General features: G+C 41.0%; 1 protein-coding gene across 1 annotated transcript; it reads right to left on the bottom strand.

Moving 5' to 3' along the window:
• Positions 1 to 3,457: 3,457 nt before the first annotated feature.
• On the bottom strand, positions 3,458 to 20,014 carry CHMP2B (charged multivesicular body protein 2B). The gene is made up of 6 exons (XM_081199720.1): positions 19,765 to 20,014; positions 12,707 to 12,798; positions 12,232 to 12,426; positions 7,446 to 7,548; positions 5,456 to 5,562; positions 3,458 to 5,285 (listed from the first exon to the last, which is right to left on the bottom strand). The coding sequence occupies exons 1-6, from the start codon at positions 19,796 to 19,798 to the stop codon at positions 5,172 to 5,174; spliced, it is 645 nt and encodes a 214-aa protein (XP_081055846.1). The 5' UTR covers positions 19,799 to 20,014; the 3' UTR covers positions 3,458 to 5,171.
• Between the last annotated feature and the right edge of the window lie 1,443 nt (positions 20,015 to 21,457).

The raw sequence follows: 21,457 nt of genomic DNA, 5'->3' as shown, positions 1-21,457 counted from the left end.
CTGCTTCTTTAAGAAGGAAGAAACAGATTCAATTTATCCCCTATGGTCAGTTTCCCTAAACCACTCCAACCCAGTTAATATTCATCCATCTAGGTGTGGGGAACTACACTTGCAGTCAAAACACCAAGGCTGCAGGCTGCACCCACATTGCTACTCTTCAAATTTGTGCCTCCCATAATCCCTTGTCTGTTGAAACAGGCAGGTGGGGAGGGGGTTTCTCTCACTTGTAATCTGCATTTCAGAAATTCCCTAGATCCTGAAGTGTAAGCTCTGAAACTTACACTGAGACCCACAGACTAGAAAAACACCATTTAACTTATACCAGCCTAATCAATTTGGACAGAGATTGAGATGGAAGGGATATTTAAAAGCCTGAGGTTATGGGGAATTTCTGCTGACATCTATATGCTGTAGTCCTTTAATCCAAATACTCTCATTAGCGCCCTAGACATTAATTGAACTTGCTAAATAAGTTACAGCATGAAGCCTTTTCCTCTGCAAGAATGAGATTTCATAGGAGGGGAGGAAAAGATGACAGGAATCAAGGGATTTCAGAGGGGGGATGAAAAAACCTGTCAGCTCCGACTGGGGCAGGCTTATCGGTGGCATTGATGAGGACTCTCCTAGTTGACAGGATCCTTAAACCTAAAAGCTCCTTAAAGCAGCTGTCGCCTAATGAGCAGTTTTAGCAAACAGTGAGGGGCCTGCTGGTTAAAATATCGCCAAGAACTTTTAATATGGGAAAGGCTTATAGGGAGGCATTATCTAACATCTGCATTCTGTACATTCATCTTTAAAGCTACTTCACTCTACCTTTGCATTTTGATTTTTTGCTTTGTGAAGTCCAGCCAGGATTAAAAGCTTGCTGTTACCAAAAGGCAGTTGGCTCAATGAGAGGTATTCCTTAAACTACATTGGAATAAACATGACAATTACCTCTATCCTGGCTTATACAGGGAAGCCAGTAATGTATTAGTTTAGAGGCCTCATCCTAAAAATGAAAGGATTGTGCTAAAGCACCATGTACTATAGGGGGGTGTCTCTAACTGGGACCTTTATTAATAAGCTAGACGCCATGTGACCCACATCTTGGAAATGACCATAGCATGGAACAGGAGACGCACACAGCTAGGTACAAACAAGCATTTGGCAATCAACAAAAACCACAATTTTTTAATTTCATTGCATTTAGATCCCACATTCTTCTCCAAGGAGCACAAGTTAGAGTCAAAGAATTGTAGAGTTGGGTGGATCATTCAGCCCAACCCCCTGCAATGCAGGAATCTGTTGTCCAACACAGGTCTCAAGCCTATGACCCTGACATTAAGAGTCTCGTGCTCTATCGACTGAGCTATGCCTGTGGTTCTCCCCATTCTCATTTAATAATGGCCTGGTTCATGTCACTTCAAACCATAGTTTAAAACAGGCATAGGCAAACTCGGCCCGCCAGATGTTTTGGGACTACAACTCCCATCATCCCTGACCACTGGTCCTGTTAGCTAGGGATGATGGGAGTTGTAGTCCCAAAACAGCTGGAGGGCCGAGTTTGCCTATGCCTGGTTTAAAATAATTGCGGTGGAAAACAGCATCCAGACAAGGTTAAGGGAAAGATTCTGATCATCCACCACAGGCCATTTTGACAGGAGGGTGGAGCCTTCCACTTGTCAATCCCCAGACATCAGTCACAAGGTGACCTTATCTATCTATCTATCTATCATTGCAGGGATGGCTTGAGTTGTGTCTGCAGAGGCAGATCCTTTGCATCACCAATTTCACTTCAAGCCAACATTGCAAATGAATGTGTGTGCTCATAGCAAGCTGTTTTGGAGCTTGCTATTAAGTGCCAATTCCAGCAGGCTTGCTGAAAGCGCCAGTCATCAGCTGGTTGGTGGTGACAGCAAGGCTTGCTTGCCCAGGAACTGTGAGGTGTGCACTTTAAAGAGCTCACCTGTTCCAGTGCAGCTGTGTTTCCACACCCTGATAGTAGGTGTGTTTGGGTATGATTCGAGGAAAACTGCTTTTCAGGCCAAATTGGGACCTGACAGACTTGTGGTTCTTCAGCCCTAGTTTAATGTGATGCGTGAACATACCTCAATGTGAATTAAAACAAAAGTTGTGTTGTCTGGATATTGTTCAATGGATAAACAAGCATCAGGAATTGTTGGAAAACACAGCATCATTGCCAAGCTGTGTAATGTTTATTTTGCTGTGTAATTTCTTCTGTAGTATATTAGCCAGTTTAAAACTTTCAGCATTGCATACTTCTACATTTTTGTTATTTGACAGGGTGGAAGCCTAAGACAAAACACATTTTTGGCAAGAACAGGAATTGCAATATACATGTTTTGATATCTATCACTTCTGTTGTCCTGGTATTATTTATCTAGTGTTTTTTTTCTTTCAAAATTGCAGTACAGCTACACTTCAAGCTGCTATTGAATGAATTTGATGTTCCAGCTTCCATGTTATGGTGATCAACACACTGTTCAGAAATAAAATTCTGCTAAGGAACCCGTACTTTTAACAGCTGCATGACACACATGCGTAGTAGCAGCCTTCTTCCGAAAAACAATGACAACTGTGAAAGAAGAGAGTTGAAACTCTTAGATCTAGCATTATTAGAGAAACTGAAACAAAGGAGGCACTCAGTTAACTAGTACCTCACTTAGGAGGCATTCCTTCATTCCATTCCCTCCCTCAAATGTTTTTATTCAGCACCCACCATTGACAAAACATTTTCAAGTATTGTTTGATTGTCCAGCTTTAGTTGGGCAGCATTTGTAATACTTTAACTTTCCCACTAGAGTAGATGAATTACTTTTTCACTGGTCATTAGCATTAGCATAACTTTCTCTACAAAAACCCAAGAATTCTTGGCTACATTTACATTTTGAGCAATACCAAAGCTATGAATGCATATCGGTTAGTTTTCTTTATGCCTCTTTCACAGCCCAGTCCTAACCCTCTCCTTTTCAATTCAGCAGGGCTTACTCTCAGGTAAGTGGGATTAGGGTTGCCATTCAGGGCAATCCAAACCCAAGCTGCGCAGCAGCAGAACATGATGGAGCCGTGAAGCCACCATCTCTGTGGCCCTGTCACTCATTCTGGTGGACACCTGCTGGCTACACAAGTCCTGGATTGGACTCAATGCTGCTAAGAGATGGGAGTGGGGTTGACTTGGAATCCAGTGGATCCTCAGCTGCTGCCTCACATTTAAGGTACATTTCAGGGCTTTCCACAGGCTACCGCTGGCAGGAAATCACAAGCAGTCCAAAAAGTAGTGTTGTCATCACCCTGCTGGCAGAACAAGGAAGAGGGAAACCTCTGCCCCATCCAATGCACACACCCCAGTTCAGCACTTTGGGGGTTTGGATTGCATCCTTAATCACTGACTAGTGGATGCTTTTAGTATTTTTAAAAAACTATTTTTAAAAATAATCAAACAGAAAAATGGCACTCAAGGAGCTAAAAGCTTTTATTTGATTTTTACAAAATCCATAAAAAGGAGATCTTGCTGAAGGTAGCCACATAGAGCCTATTTTAAGTAATTACAAAACCAAATTGTAAACCAAATTGTGTATGTACTTGATTGCTTTGATCCTACGTTTAACCAGAAAAATCATAATTCTATACTAAAATGAAGACCAAGGCTGCTGTTGCCTTATTCCTATGGCGTATCTTGTGAGCTGATAGTCACAGTAATTACTTTCTTTTTCTGTTCTTCATAAACAATCAGCAGATATTTTCTTGTTAATTTACATTCTCACAATTAGTACCAGGGCCACAAAGAAGTTCAGGAATAGAAATCCCCTTTCACAACCGGCAGTAATTCACAATGTGAATTATGTTCCCTATAATACATCAAGTTACCCACTGTTTTACTATATTAGGCGCAATTTTATAACCAAGTGAACCTATTTCCTTTAAATAGTCAAGCATACATAATTCCAATTAGTGTGTAACAACTGGATATAAAACAGAACAAACATACTATATGGACAATAAAGTATATTTTCAAAGTTAACACTTGTTCAATGAAAAAATGCATAACTATATGTACAATGCTATTCAATGAAAAATATGTAATTTCAGGTGTTGGTAGTAGATTACATAGTTTGTAGCAGCGGTTGCAGTTGAGTTCACATAACTCTTTCAGTGCTATGTAAGTTGAGATAATGGCTTTAACATTACATTATTTCCACAATTCTAAGCTTAATTAAAATAAACCAAACACGATGGGCAACATCCAATGATGTTCACCTCCTTGTGCAATGGAAACCCACATGTGCAACTCAACTTCCTGCTTCTCTCTTCACCCTCTAGCCCCCTTGTGCACCCCAGAGCAGATTTTGGTGGCACACAGGAGGCTGCAGAGAGTAAGGGAAAGGAGGAACCTCAGTGCACGAAGATCTCACCCTATGTACACAAAGGCACAGAATTCCTTCAAGTTAGCTGTGTTACAGTACAATGGAAGTTATTTAGTACGTTCCTTACAAACCATTTTCCTAGCATAACATATCATTAGACCACAACCTTGATTCCAAGAAGATAAATACATATCAGTATTGTTCTAAAATCTTGGGACTATATTAGAAATGTATATTTTAAAACAAGGCTGAATCAAAAATGATTTCCTAGAAAGGCGCTTAATGAAAAACCCACTATACTTTTAAATACATCTTCTGCTTGAAGAATACAACAGCCACCTTCCAAATGAAAGAAAAAGTGAGGTTTTATTTAATACCATAAATTAAGAGGTCTCTTGGTGTGCTTGCAACAGATACGTAAATGAAATGCCTCCAGAAAGGCTGCTTGCAATAGCCTCAGAAAGGTTAGAAACCTGAATGGAAAATGGAGTGTTGGTGCTTTTTGGAGAAAAAGCTAATTGTACCCAATCCAAATTTAGATCATATGTAACGGTTGCTCCTGTTTACAGCAGAATCCAATTTGGTCAAATGTATACACATTCTGCATTATTTGCATGTTGTGATGTTCTGTCTCAACTGATTCCAACTAATTGTTCCAACTGCTTCTAGAATTCATTGTCACCAAAGATGGCTCGGGCAAGATCTTGCAAAGGAATTTGGTTTTTATTGATACTGGTCTTGCACATTCACGTGCATGCCAGCACTGGAGCAATTGCAGAAGGCAGGCTGCTCATCACCACAGGGTTAATCTACTCCCAGGGCTTTGAGCTGCCGCTCAATCTCTTCATCAGAAATTGTGGCACTTTGGGATGCTGATGCAGATGGCATGCCTCTGGCAGCTGAAGGAGCCTTGGCCATCTATTAGAAAGAAAAATGAGGAAAAGTTACATTTAGGCAAACAAGATGAGACACAGTAATCAAAATGATAGAACACAGAGACAAAAAGGAAGGCACTACAAAAGTCAATAAAAATGTAAGGACAAGGGCAGATTACTTTGCAAGAGCAATGGGAGATAATTTCTTCATACCTTTCCAGATATTTCAATACCAATTTCATCCAGGACTTGGTTCACAATATCCTGACTTTCCTGTTCTTCATCAGAATCATTGAAAATATCATCCAGGGTATCGTTGACTTAAACATAAATAAAAAAAAAAGCTTCATTAGAACTGTAATAGTATAATTGTTACCTTGGTCTTTCATGCCACTTTTACATCCCAGCACACATTAACAGCTTTATTTTGAAGAAAAGTGAAATAAAATAATAGAAGCAATAATATATGTGGCTTTATACTGTTATAAAGGTAAAGGACACCCCTGACCATTAGGTCCAGTCATGACCGACTCTGGGATTGTGGCGCTCATCTCGCTTTATTGGCCGAGGGAGCCGGCGTATAGCTTCTGGGTCATGTGGCTAGCATGACTAAGCAGCTTCTGGCGAACCAGAGCAGCACACAGAAACGCCGTTTACCTTCCTGCCGGACTGGTACCTATTTATCTACTTGCACTTTGACGTGCTTTTGAACCGCTAGGTTGGCAGGAGCTGGGACCGAGCAATGGGAGCTCACCCAGTTTAAAAGTAATTTTGGCCCTCAAGGCAGCTTACAACTTTAAACATATACAATACAAAAACAAAGACAAAAAGCAAATCCATTAGGAGGGAGAATTTATAATTTTACAATGCTAGTTCTGAAAACCAATGTGCTTTTAGTTAGGGATTTAATGCTCGTTTGACCATGAATGCTCCCAAAATAAGCCAAGCTATTTCCCCTAAAGTCAAAAAATAGCTTGGCTATTCGTGACAATGTTCCGTATTCTCCTGCAACCCACCAAGCTACCTTCCATCCCACCAACCCTTCACCTGCCCCAGCAGTAGTAATAAAACCATCTGTGTACTGTCAGGAATAATGGAACTTAACAGGCCTCCACAATCCTTGGCTTGTTTCCCAATATTTAGCATCAGCAGCAGACACCCTAGTCAGCAAATCAGGACATCAAAGCCATGATTTGAACCTGATTTCTTAGTAACAATCATAGTTTGAACCAGCCACTGTTTCCAGATCTTGATGAACTTCTAAAGTAAAAGCACAGCCTTCTATTGTATGTGAAGATGTTATGAAGAAGGAAGAATAAAAGCATAAGCTTGTGTAGGTTCCTTATTCTATGGTCAAACCATGAATGCGAATCAAACATTTTAAAAAATCTCTATACTGGCAGATAAGCACTTACGAGGGGGCACAAGAGACTTGCATCAGCATGCCATCACTAGTATGCACATTGTACTCAGTTAGGCATCCAGCTAAGACAGTGTCGTGGTGCAGCAAGATATGGCTTCGTTATGGTGGTAGGAATAGCAACCATTGCTAGTGCAGAGTAGCAACTTCACACGATGCTATTCTAACATAAAGGTGGGGTGAAAACAACCCAAGAATTGTCAGTTTCCGCATTCCATTACCCTCAAAGGATTTTGGCTTCCAGAGAATCAGCCATGTGAAAAAACATGTTACCTATTTTACATATGGTGGACATCTACATTATGATATTGGATCAGGCAGAGCACAGCTGGAAAGATTTACCTCACACAAGACTATGGAATAGTTTGTGGAAAGCAGCTCTTTGTGCTATTAAAGCAGTTTCATTTTTAAGGTTGAAGTTTTGATAGCATAACTGGGACAACACCCCCCATGATGTATGTATATGCGTCATATGTCCTCCTGAAATCTGAATGGGCTGAGCAGGCCAAGGCTTTAGTGTTCCACATGGCTCTTCCCATGACATTAGCATTGCCCCTCTATTTCTGGCCATCCATTTTCATGTTTCCTTGCCTCTATTCTCTATGTAGCCCATACCGAAGTAATAAGGGCTATGAAGATGGATGTTCCTGCAATTAATAATTTCAACAAACGTAGGTTAAACACAAGCTCATGAACCAATTATTAACTTGATTTGGTGGTCTTGCCAACCCAAAAAGGAAGCAGGGAACAGTTTTAATCATTGTATGGAAAAGCATAACTTACTCATTTCTTCAGTCATTTCCATTTTCATGTTTTCTTTCTGGAAGTTCTGCATAGTTTGCAATGTCTTTTGTGGATCCATCTTTTTATTAACAGCTTGCATTGTCTAGCAATAAACAACAACCTTTATGAATAAATGTGGCCAACCTACAGTACAGTAAAACTGCTTAAAATGTCATAATATTTGAATACTTTTAAGGTGTTAGAAGAAAATAAACTACAAGGAATACAAGTTCCCATGTAACGTGGGGTATACAACAAAACCTTTAGTCTTTGCACATCTAGAACTATCAGAAAAAGAGTAGAATGCACTATTGCGTAGCAGTCAGTTCTTCTGTAAATCCATCTGATGTATCAATTTTCCAAAATCTAATCTGCTGGTGGGTCTTCCTGATATTGACCTGGTTTGGATGTAATACTAAATTATAATTTAGCATTACATTAACAACATCTCAGCTGGTGTTCTTCTCCCTCCAGTGCTGCCTTCATTTGTTTTCAATTAACTGCAGGTCAGTGTCAAATCCAAATCCTAAACCCTGCTTAATATTAATTATTGTTTTATTGGAACAATCATACACCTTGATTTAGAATTGGCTTGTTTCTGTGAGCTATAGTTAAGACCATCAACAGTTTGTTTAAAATGGAAGTGAAAGCTTCTATCATGGCTGTGCCAGATAAGGGAAGGAGGGTGGCATGGGATGAATAATGTTGTTCATGTAACACTAAGGTATTGTTTAGCATTATGGCTGAACACAGCTATTGTGAGAAGGAAGAACCTATGATTGGCGTAAAACCTCTACTCTTATGCCTACACATCTTACAATTTAGAAAACCTCTTCCTGGCCCTATGAAACTTTATCCGTCATCAAGCATGTAGTAAACCACTTGCCTCACATGAAGCTGACTTATATCAAGTCAGGCCATTAGTGTGTCTACCCCAGCGCTGCCTATTTTGACTAGCAGTCAGGCAGTGGATCAGGAACAGCAACAAAACATGTTTTTGTTCCCAGCCTACCACAGAGTCACCCACTGCCCATCAATTCCTCTCCTGCTGCTCCAATGATTCACTGTGAGGAAGGGTTTTCAACTTTAGACAGCATCTGCTGCTGCAGCTAAGCAGCCGATGGCTTTCCTCTGGGGCTCTCTTGAGGTCATTTTGCCTCAAAATCTCAAAAGCGCTTAAAGAAAGGGTAGGAGGAGGAAGATGTGGCAGTGATTAGCATTTACTGAGCTGCCTCAGGAGGTTTAATGCCGGTCAGCCCATACTGCTAACTGACAGTGGCTCTCTAGTGTTGTTGGCAATAGGTTTTAATCAGCACTGCCAACTTTTAACTGGAAATGTTGCAGATGAAACATGGCATCGTCCGCATGCAAGGAATACATACTACCAGAAAGCTATGTCCCCTCTCTGCATATGAACTGGTTGGAATGCTTTTATAAACTGGAAGAAAGGGGTTCCACCAGTCCTTTAATACCACTTCACATGCCCCAGAATCAATTGGTAAAATTTTGAATTGTACAACAAACTGTATAACTTCAGAATGTGAGTGGAGGGTAACTTTTTTCTTTCCCCCCACATATGCCCTAAACTATCTGTAAGCGTATCACGTAGAAACCATCTATTCCAGCCCGCTTCCTATTGTGCTAGGTTTTCAGCTGCAGACCCAAAGCCACTTAGACCCAGTGATGAAAGCCAATAAACTGAAGCTCAATTCTGATAAGGAGGTATTGAAGGTGGATAGTTTGGGTCTAGTCTGGGTCGATGATGTACAAAATAGTTACAGACTTATTTGCAAGGTAGCCCTTCTCTACATGCTATTATGATACCCTCCTTTAATCATACATTCACAAAATTCTTCTAAGATTATTTTACAGCACAGAGAAATCAGAGTTTGAGGTAGAGTTTTCATTTTAAAATAGTGTAACAGAACATAATGGCTATGCATTTCTACCAGGAGCTGTGGAGATACTATGCTGGCACTGTTTCAAACAAGAGATGATTACATGAATGAGGTTTCTGTCTTTATAAAAAGGAGCCAAGGCATCAGAATCCAGTAGACTCTAACTGGTGAGTTTGCTGACATTCTGCTTCGTCCTATTGGATCAGTTATAGGCCAATGAGAAGACACAATTCTACTCAAATTGAAATGATTGGCTATGGGGTGGGCGGGCTCTGACTGGAGCGAATAAAAGGCCAGGCTCTAGTCAATGAGACAGCAGACTAGGCTTGGCTCTGACTGTTGGTCAGTTGATGGAAGAGCTGAAAGTTGAGGTCAGACAGGGCATATCAAGGGGCTTAAGAAGCCAAAGAGAAGCCAGGAGCTAATGCCACTAATCTAGACCTGATGTTAGGTTTGTGGAGAAGGGCATGTGACTCTAGCAGTAGCCTTCAGGGGAGTTCAGCTGTCAAGCATCAGTAGGATTGCTGAGAACTTGAGGTAACAGGGATTGATGGACTCTGGCAGAAGTCCTGAGAGAAGACTGAAGAGTCAACCTAGAGGAAGAACTCAAGGACCTGACAGAAGAGCGCAAGTATAGACCTCAGTCCCTAGTTCCTAAGTGTTAACTGATAAAGACTATTATAGTGAAATGGATTTAGGCTTGGATTTGGGGTGGTGTGGGGATGGGACTGAAGTTTGCATAACTTTCCTCTTAAAAGTGGCAGGAATCCTACTGTGTTTGATACATAATTTTGAGTGACTAAAAACTAACAGTGTATACATTTTTAAGGTAACAGTAACAAAGTAAAGTTAATCACCTAGTTTAAGTACGTAGGGATGAATATATACATGCTTATTAATGTAACAGTTTTAAGTAAGATATACTATACTTTGTTTTTACTTTATATTTTGAGCTCTGTGATGTTTTGCCCTATACTTAACCATAGCTATTGTTGGGTAAACCGAAGAAAATAAATGGTATTCATAATAAAGGATTAAGGATTAAGAAAAATGAAATATAAGCCACAGCAAAGAAGTGTGAGATGTGCTTTTTTCTAAAAAAATGTTTAGGGGTACTCTCATTTTCTTACTCATATTGAAATACTGCCCCTCAGTGAGGCCAAACTTAGATTCACAAAATGTTCAGGAGTATGCGTCCCCCCAGGAAAAAGCACTGGAGATGATGATAATGAAGGTTTTGCCACAGACATCCTTACTCCTAAATTGTCACTTGAACTTAAAATATTGTGACAAAAATGAAAAATTAACTGTTTATTTGTACTTTTAGTAATATTTTTCTATAAGTTCATAACTACATAAATATTTAAGATACCAAAATATACAAAAAGAGAAATTTACCTTCTATTTGAAGTTCTAAATTGCTTCCAAATTCCTTTAGAAGCAGAAGGACCATTGCTTAGTCACAAATTTTCACTAAGTGATTTCACATACAAGTCGCTCTCTCACTAGAATATCAGGCTGTAATCACAACGTGAATTTGCAAAGCTAAAATGAAACATCCCTGTGTACTCTGCCCTAATTCCTCATATGAGCTATGGGATGCATACATGCCAATATTCTGCACAAGTCTGTGAATCCATATAAATACAAACAAGCAATTTAGAGACTGACAGCTCAGCTGGGGGAGCAAAAGCTCTTGGATCAGCATGAGTCAAAACAGAACATCCATAAGCTTAGTCATCCACTTTACTACTCATAACACTGCTTCCATACGTACACAACTCAATATAGCACTACAGTGTGCTTACCCAGCTGCAAAATGACAGTGAGGGATTGGGTCAGGATAGGAGCCACAGGCAAAAGACTCCCTAAACATTTAATTACATGGTAGTACAAATGTCTTCAGCGTGTCACATATTGACTTTTTTACTTTTGTGAGAAGGTATTTGCCAGCTAATCAGTTTAGCTTCTTTAGACATGCATACTCTATAAAAGCCTTGACTATTTTCATCATAAATTGCAGACTACAGTGGTACCTCTAGTTATGAACTTTATTCGTTCAGGAGGTCCGTTCTTAACCTGAAACTGTTCTTAACTAGAGGTGTGCTTTCGCTAATGGGGCCTCTTGCTGCCACTGCACCACCGGCACACAATTTCCATTCGCATCCTGGGGCAAAGTTCTCAGCTCGAGGTAACTCTTCCAGGTTAGTGGAGTTTGTAACCTGAGGCGTTTGTAACTCAAAGTACCACTGTACTTTATTGTCAGATTTTTGCAGAGTACTTGTTGTAACTCAACCTGGGACCTGCTGATGAAGGGCAGGTAGTAGGCCTGGGTGATATATCAATATATCACCCAGGACCAGTATGAGGATCAGACTGTGATGTCGGCTTCACTCAGAAGTATATTACTGGTGAAAATGCTGCTATGTTTTAGACATCACAATAGATTGTGGTTTATCTCAACAAGAACAATCCTAGGCTCACATGAACCCCCCTCAAGTGAAGCTACAAGACAGAATTTAGAAGCTTTCACACACCCCCCCCATTTAACTGCAGCTTGTTGTTGTCGAAACCCAGCAAATTGTGGTTAATCTTACATAGTTTGTTTAAAACAAGACAACTCTGACCAGGGTTTATGACCTTGGCTTGGCTTGCTTCAACAAGCCATAGCTGAGATTAAATTTCAGAGGATAATGCTAAACTGCAGTTAATTAAAAACATAAGTGAAAGTTTCTCATCTCCCACTTACTGCAGTGCCAGAGGAGGGGGAAATGCACAAACCTAGATTTGTTCCCATCATGATAAACCACAGTTGAAACACAGATTTCTGTAAATTAAAACCAGAATCCTATGAACAATATTTGGGATACTTAAGTTTGATTGCTTACCTTTGCTGTTGTCGACATTGCTCCTGCCATTTTCATCTGTGAGTTCATCAGTTTTGTTTGTGTTGACATGGATGTAACTTTTGAACTAACAGCATAGGTTCGAGTTTTCTGTTTTCGCAGTTGCACAAGCTGTTTTGCTAGAACCTTACAGGCTTCTTTGTTTCCAGTTTTAGCCATTTTCTTTATTTCCAATTCCTATTTATTAAAATGAAAACTGTTTTTTAGTTTGTATTCACTTTTTATCTTCCAGCATAAATACTACGATAGTTTAATGAGTAAAAGGTGATTTTTTTCAAACAAATTCCTATTAGACATGCAAGAAAGCTATCTAAAGAAAAAAAATACAATGTTTCCAAAATTAAAAGCTAGGAGTACAGGCGGAAAATGGTGTTAAGGAAATGGACAAGCTATCATTTACCATAACCAGTTTGGGCACTGATTGTGAAAGATGAACTAAGATTCTCCAGTTACTTACCAGTTGCTTTTCCTGTCTCTCCAAAGCTACTCGATCTCTTACTATTGCCCTCTGGGTGCCTCTTAGCTCCTTATTTTGTTCTTTAATTATATCTAAGAAACAAAATATTTACAGTTAGTATAATGGATAAGGAAGTATGGTGAAGACATGCATGGTGAAAACATAGGTTTTAGGTGAAAGGTGTTTCATTCCTAATAGCAGTATCACTGATGTCTCAAAAATAGACTACTGGAATAACTGGAAAACAGACTACTAGAATAGTGTGAGGGATGGAGGCCCAGAAGACTACATTCTCTGTGGCAGTCCCTCATTTGTGCAACTCTCACTTCACAGAAGTGCATCTAGCATTTTCATTGTACTGCTTATGCTGAACCTTTGAATGCAAACTCTTTACCCTAGCCTTTTGACAATTAAGGTATTTCGTTTAGTGGGACCCACCTCTTTTATTCAGTTTCTGGTGTTTGTTCCATTTGGAATAGTTGTACTTGTTTTATAATGGTATATTACCTGGGACCTTACTGTAAAGGGCAGATAAGATAATACAGTGGTACCTCTGGATGCAAATGGGATCCGTTTTGGAGCCCCTTTCGCATCCAGAAGTGAATGCAACCCACGTCTGCGGGTCGCAATTCACCGCTTTCGCGCATGCGCGTGACGTCATGCGCGAGCGGCGAAACCCAGAAGTAACACGCTGCGCTACTTCCAGGTCGCCGCAGCGTGCCACCCGAAAATACTTATCCCGAAGCTACTTCAACCCGAGGTATGACTGTACTTGATAGAAATACTATAGTCTTCAGTTGCAGGTAACCAATTACCGTATTTTTCGCTCTATAACACGCACCAGACCATAACACTCACGTAGTTTTTAGAAGAGGAAAACAAGGAAAAAAATATTCTAAACGAAATAGTGGATATATGATTTTTGTGGTTCATGCTGTGGCCACAGACATGTGATCTGACAGTGAGTTTGGAGTAGCGCAATGCAAAAATCCTGAGGATCCATGTGGATCCATGCTTTGTAACCACGGAGGAGGGAAGGAAGGGGAACCATGGATCCTCTGCTCACGACTGCAGATCCCCCCCGCCACCCGCAGGCATTCGCTCCATAACACGCACAGACATTTCCCCTTACTTTCTAGGAGGAAAAAAGTGAGTGTTGTGGTGCAAAAAATACGGTACATATGGGGAACAGAATCATATGCCATCCTGACTCCACAACCTACTTGTGTCCATTTGAAGGCCTGCACAGACAATATGTGTTTAAAATCCCCCTAAATTCACATGATTGGGTATCCTGCTTTTTTTAGGGTCTCAGTCAGAAGGAGAGTGTTATGCACACACAGCTGCTATGCAGGCCTTCCATTTAATGCACATGGGTCATTGGGTCACCTGAGACTGAAGTTGCGAATATGACTCAAACATGAATGCCCCATCTTTATTTTATAAAGACTGAAAAAAGCTTACAATGTTTTCACCATAAAATGCATAAAACCACAATAAAACCAATTCATTCTCCCTGTGGATAATTAATATGAAAGCATTCACCAAAGAAACAGGGAGATAAAACTTAACCCACACGAAAAGCTTGGCAAAGTTAAAAAGGGCTTAGCAGTTTGATTTCTGTGAACACACAAACTCCAAATGATATCACACATTTTCTGTACACGTAATTTAAAAAACAGCCATGCTGTTTTGAATCCACAGGAAAGCAGAGGCTTCCTCTGGATCCAACCCTGAGGAATTTTATATTTGAATTATGTATGCCTTGGAGGAAAGGCACCTTTGGATTCAACCTACTACGTTACTATTTTGACACTATCATTATTGCTTGAACATAAATTCATACTGTTGGTATTATTTGTTATCTCCATTATTGCATTTTTTTCTATTTCAAAGATGTTCACTGTACATATAATCATAGCCAGATACATTATTAAATAAGTTATATATCAACTTAAGAAAACTGCTACTGTCTCAATAAATAGACTAGAGATAAACCCATCTTCTGTGCCCAAGTATCAGCACTTGATTGTTCTCATTTTTCTATCCTTCTGATGTTATAGAAAGTGTGCTCTCCACATCACAATTTTTTTGGGGGGAAATTTCCCTTTAATTTCCCTATCAAAGAAATTGTAACACAGCATAAACAAAATACCACCTGCAGCACAAATATTTCCTAGCCTTTTAATAAACCGGCACTTTCTTCCACATAGAAAGAGTGCAAGAATCTGAACCTTATGGAATCATAACATTCAAGCTTTCAGTGGCCTACTTTGTAAGTATATATATTTGTATTGAAATACTATTTGCAAACAGAGTTGGAATTCTCATTTCGATAAGAGGGTTGTTCCCTTAGCTATAAATTGAGAAGTTGTGTTTTATCATATGAGAATACTTGTAATGACTTTCTAAAAGTCTTTTTAGACCACAAAGATATGACACTTTGCAGGCTGGGAGTGTTTATCCTCTTTTACTCAAAGAGAAGCAAGTGACATTCCCATGAACTAGTGGCTATGGCTTCTAGAGGGGAATGAAGTTTTTAAATTATAGGACTGCCAGTCAAGGATTACATTTATCTATTTCTTCATAATAAAAAAGTATGTTTTGTGGGTTTTTTATGCCTGAGGCCATTTCAAAGTAGCACACAATAAAGTCAAAATAATTTATTTGGAGTTGTTCAGAAGAGAGTCAACCCCCCACCCCCGCGCTTTTACAGAGATGACTTGTCTTATTCTATTAAAAATCCCATTTCTTTTGAAAATGAAGCATTCCCAAAAGTAAGTTTCCATCTTGCTTTCACAATCTAAAAAAATCATCTAACAATAATGATAGGATTTTGTTGCTGTTGCTTCCCACAATATAGACTGTCAAAAATGAATAAAGCATGAACTGCAGCCATAGATTTATTTTACATTAATCCTTTCTTCAAAGACTCTTCTTTCCTAGATACAGTTCCAAGACATGCCAGGATGAAATGATTTCAGCATTAAGAAGTCCTGGCAGGAAACATTTTCATATATGTTGAGGCATCTATACTGCCCTTATTAACTTATACACAATTAGTCTCATGTAAGTACTAAATACAATGGAATGATTATCATAAGGAAAAATCAAGAGTGTTGCATGAAGAAGTTTGTATAGTGATACCTTTGTTTATGAACTTAATCTGTTCTGGAAGTCTGTTCTTAAACCAAGGCATGCTTTCCCATAGCAGCGGGGGACTCAATTTACAAATGGAACACACTCAAAAGAAAGCAGATCATGTTCTGCTTCCAAGGGAAAGTTCACAAACCAAAACACCTACTTCTGGGTTTGCAGCGTTCTTAATCCAAGTTGTTCATAAACTAAGCTGTTCTTAAACCAAGGTACCACTGTACTGTACAATTGGGCTTGATTTGGATTGAAATTCATACTTAAGAGTCAAAATTATGGGAACATGAGAAGTCTCAGTTGACAACTCTAAGAATTTCCCTGAACTTGGGTTTGTTTGTTTTTTGGTTTTTTTGGTTTTTGACAAGAGAATGTGATCTGGGTATTGGGGGTTGTCAAAAAACATTTTAAGTTTTAGATTTGCAGGACTCCTGATGCAGGTATGGGGGTGTTGTGTTACAGAAGATCTTCCTTCAGAACAAAATGGGCTCAAATAGTTTCCTGACTGCCCTGGGAAAGTTTTCTGTTGCTCCAGTCAGTGATCCTGTTGAATACCTGGTCAATATTGGGATAGGGAACTAATCAAGTGGATAGTATTCTGAACCAGCACCAGGAATCAGCAGCAGGTGATGAGGGGTAACAAACTGAGGCTCAAACCAGACAAAACAAATGTACTCTTGGTGGGGGAAGGGGTGGGGGGGAGAGATAAAAATCTGGAATAGGGATTAAATGAAGTTTACAGGTTGGGACTATTCTGGATGCAGCTTTACATCTAGATGACCTCGTGGTAACAATGGCCAGATGAAACTCAATCCTAATGAATAGGTCTACAAAATGGCTGTCACACAAAAACACTAAATGTGTTTACACTGACAAAACTTTTCATTCAATATCCCGTGATAATGCAAAAATTTAAGTTCCTTGTTATTTACTCAAAAGCACCTCTTCACAGATCAGAGGTAAGGAGGTGGCACTTATCTGCTTACGTCAGACAGTAAATCTAGTGCCCTCTAGATGCCCATTATCCCTATTAAACATGTTGGCTTGGGATAACTGGAGTTGTAGTTCAACATTTGGAAGACACTATGCTGGCTAACTCTGATTAAACAAAAGGATACCAGAGACAGAGAAGCTTCCAGGGTATAAATACTGAGAGTCTGAAACTATATATTTACTTCTGAATTTGTCAAAGAATGCCAACTTTCCAATCCTTATGACCACGCACTCACACTTACAAGTTTTTGTCTCAGCTTATACTTTTTATGTTTTCTTCCTTAAAGGTTGAACCTTGAGGTTTCAGGTAGGAACCTCTACCATAAGTAGGAAGCTGACTTACGCCATTATTGGTATCTAGCTCAGTGCTATCTGCACTGTCTAACAGTAGCTCTCCATGGTCTCTCCCAGGCCTACTTGGAGATGTAGGGATTGAACAAGATCTTTGAATGCAAAGGTTGCTATCTACCCAAGCGATGGCCCTTCCCATGAGCCCTGCTCTTTACAATGAACTCCCCACTGAGAACCATAGTGCTACACCTCATTGGCCTTCCAGAAGTGGAGCAGAACATCTTCCATTGAGTCCAGTTCAATTGTTCAGCTTTAATCACTACTGTTTTTCTGCTTTTAATGGGGTGGTTTATTTGGGGCAGGGTGTTTTGTTTGTTACTGCACTCGGCCATGAGCACAAAAAAGGCAGAAAATAAATTATTTCAATTAATAAATATGGAATAGCTTTACTACCAGATATATTCACCACACATGAAAATAAGTGACAGAAAAGAAATTATACCACATTTGTAGTAATAGATTATCAAGTGGTCGTGTGATAGAAAACCAAACCATATGGTAACCTCGTTATCTATTCACCCTATAGCAGTCCTGTGTGACAAAAGGCTTCACAAAAGAAGCAACTCCTTCAAATTTATATCAGTGGAAAGCTGAGAAAGCCAGCTGTGCCATCAAATTTTGTACTCAAACTCTTTACCAGGCAAGTTATAGAAAATACTAAATTTATGTTTGATGCACTGCAATTACTGAGTAGTAATACAGTGAGGCAGCAAAGCTGGCAGGACTGGGGATAAAAATTTTATACATCACTAGACTACTCAGTGCCTTCAAGAGCTAATGACTGTGAGATTTCTGAGTGCTGCGAGTCGTTAATCTTATCTGCTCAGAGATGTACAAACAGGAGGAACAGGAGAGGACTCTGAAGAATATATGCCCTCCTCCCAGCCATCAACACCTTTCAGGGAAGAAGAACCAGAAGCCACATGACCATTACCTGGTATTTCAGATTTGTCATTGGGGTAGCACTATCATCCAACTATAGGTCTAATTTTAATATTGTGAACCACTTTGATAACCATTATGGTTGTAAAACAATATACATATAAGATAAATAAAAATGTCACCTTTTCTTGAGAACCCAGTTCTAAAGAAAATGAGTGTCCATGTTTTGACTCATGAATGGATGACATAGCCAACAGTAAAATACAGAGGTGGGAGATACGTAATAGTGCATGACACATACAGAAAATTCACTTAGCAGCAATGATCACACAACATTATGCTGCAATAGTCACAAAATATGCTCTTTCCCTCCCAAATATGCCAAATGCTTCAATGTAATTCAAAGCATTCCTTTGAAGTGTCTTTCTCTAAACTAAGGAAGACTTAACTCATACTTCTTTAGAAATCAGCAGTAGGTGGAATTTTTGTCTACACACACCACACAAATATAATCCCTAGGAAATATTGAAGGAACACTTTTTAATATCAACCAGTACTGCAGCAATAGTAATAAAGGGCATCATTTTGAAGAGGACACTAAGAGCTTTTGTTACATCAAGGAAACAGCTCTCTGGCAACACTGAAGAACCCTGGCAGTTCCTGATAGGAAAGAATGCTCTTGTTTTAATAAAACAATGCATCTTGTTTCCTTGGGTTTTTTTAGGGCTATTGAAATTGATACAGATAATACAGATAATTATTTATTTTTATTACATTCCTATACTGTCCTTCATCCAAGGGTCACAGGGCAGAATAAAAACACAAAAATACATAACAGAGTAACCAACAAAAACAATAATCCGACACAAAGTATTTATTTATTAAATAAATAGGTGGCTACATATAGTCATCTGTTGTAACAATTTCTCAAAATTACTGCAAAAAAACAGTTCTTAAGAACCTTGCCCTACTTCTAAGGCATTCTCTGCAGTAGCTCTTTCTCCACTTGAGCAGTGCAATCTCCACTGTGTGTTCAACATGGCTTACCCCCAGGTAGGCGTGCATGTGCTCACAGCCACAATCCCTCAATAACCTGGTGCTGGCAGTTCCACAAGGTGTTTTTGTGTGTGCTGTGCTTATTAACATTGTACGTAACACTTCCACACATGATCAGGAGATGAGTCATGCATGTTCTCTCTCTCTCTCAATGCACAAACAACCACCACTGCCACCCAACAACACACACGGATTGTGCCCAAGCCTACATTCTGAGCTGCATCATCATTTTTTATTTGTATTATTAAAATTCAAGCCTGATGGTCCATTTAAGGCAAAGGGCAAAGAACGCAGCGCAGGAGGCACCACGACAGCTATAGGGCAATCAGAAAGGAGAGGGAGGAAGACTTCTATGGGGGGAGGCTAAGTCATATTCTAGGGGCAAACTAGGCTGGATCTCCTCAGCTCAGGGGCGAAGCGAGGAGCCCACAGGGGCGAGCACTCCCTGAAGTATCGGGAAATACCTCTCCAAAGGGGCGGGGGGTGGAGGGAAATCCCCCCCCCCGTTTGCTAGGGTGCGGTGTCGTCAGAGGGCGAATAGGGGGGAGGGCTGCCCACCCCCAAGGAAGGAAAAAGGACACCCCCCGCCCCACCACAGCACGAGATTTCCTTCGCCCGTCACTCACCGTCCACCGTCTTCTTCTTGAAGAGCGACGCCATGGCGGTGGCGGCGGCGGCCCAGGAACCGAGGCAGGAGAGCGGGGCCACCGGGGCTCCTTCCTGCTCCTCAGGTGACCGACCAGGAAGCGGAGGCTGCCGCTGTTGCTGCCGCAAGCTCAGAGACGAGCAGGAGAAAAGCCCGCCTCCCGCCTTCGGGAAGAGGCTGAGGCCGTAGCAACAGCGGCGCCCAGTGCCGCCACTGGCGCGGAGGAGGGCGGGGCTTGCCGTGAGGGGAGGGGCTAGAGGAGGCCGTCCCTCTCGCGAGCGGAGTCGGCTCCGCGGCCGGCCGGGCAGGAGGGGGGCGGGGGGGGGAATGAGCGGCGGTTTCTCACGTGACAGCGCGCGAGCGGTGAGGGGGCAGGAACGGTTGGTAGCCGCTGCCATGACACGACCTAGTTGAAGGGGGGAGGGTTTTTTTTTCGAAGGTGGTGGCACGTCCTGAGGGTGGGAGGACGTTTGTTTTATTAACTTATCCATTTATTCATCTATGTACCGTCTTTCCCCTCACGCAGCAGGGTAGGGTTGTGGAGGGTTTTTTTTTGGGGGGGGAGAGGTGAGCGGGTAGTAGTAAGCTCTACACACACACACGGGGAGGACGGGCGGATATACCTCACAGCGCCGCGCCTCACGACAACCTGTTTCCCAAGAGTGTCACCGTCGAGGTGGCAAAGCGGCCGAGCGAGAATCCCGGGTTTGAGGAAATGTAGCGCGCGAGCCTTCTTTCTCTTTCAGTCGAAACATTTTGGAGGGTTATTTTGAAACAGATGTTTTATTCGAGCTTTACACCCACTTCCGCCATCACCACCACCACCGATAGAAATGGGCTGGGGGAAAAGGCATTCAGGTCACGTGTAAATTTGGGTCGGTTAAATCTTCGTGTCAGAGGCGGCCACACAGCGGTGCTTCCCGACGCCTCAACTCTGGGCGCATCTCCGTGGTTTGAGGGGGCACCAAACGCTGCCTCGCTAAATCCGAAATGCAGGGCAGACGCCATGCCATGCAGTGGTTTTGGGTAGCTCTTAGCATGTGGGCTGTACAGTCTCTGTGTACAGCATGTGAACGCCTGTGTTTCCGTGTGGAAAGTAGGGAACAGGTCGGCGAGGGTTGTACTTGAGCGCAGCCTGGGACTTGCCTGACTCCTGGAATACCAGGGAGAGACAGCTGAGTCTGCAGGTTGGAGATGGCCCCCCAAAGCAGGCCCCTAATAAGTCTTTTAAAGAATATTTTCAAATTGTAAGAAATAGCGACATTGTAAAGTACAACCTCACACATCTGAGTTTTGTGTATAATATGCAGATATTTCCGTAAGAAGCCACGAGGACACATGGTACATGATTGCAAAGCCCTTCCTGATCATGTCAGTGTTAGGACACTGAGCACGCCCAGTCTGGCTCCTGAGATTAGAGAAGTTTGTCATACGTGCCCTAATATAATGTCAGGCTCTCCGTTTGCTTAGAGAAGAATCTTACCGGGTAACATTTGGATATACAGGTTGTCAGAATTAGAGGAAATGATGTTCAGATCCCTTCCAGCCGTACAATTCAGTGTGGCATGCTTCATAAAGCTGGCAGATGCTGTACAAAATGCCAAACCGCTATTTGCAATTGCAGCAGTAGAGCTGTTCCAGTTTTGTGTGGTGTTCATATTGAACATGCTGTT

Source organism: Podarcis bocagei (assembly GCF_964188305.1).
Source record: "Podarcis bocagei genome assembly, chromosome: 6".
NCBI classification, from domain to species: Eukaryota; Metazoa; Chordata; class Lepidosauria; order Squamata; family Lacertidae; genus Podarcis; species Podarcis bocagei.
The sequence above is the reverse complement of the archived record's forward strand: the minus strand, read 5'-3'. Positions and strand labels throughout refer to the sequence as shown.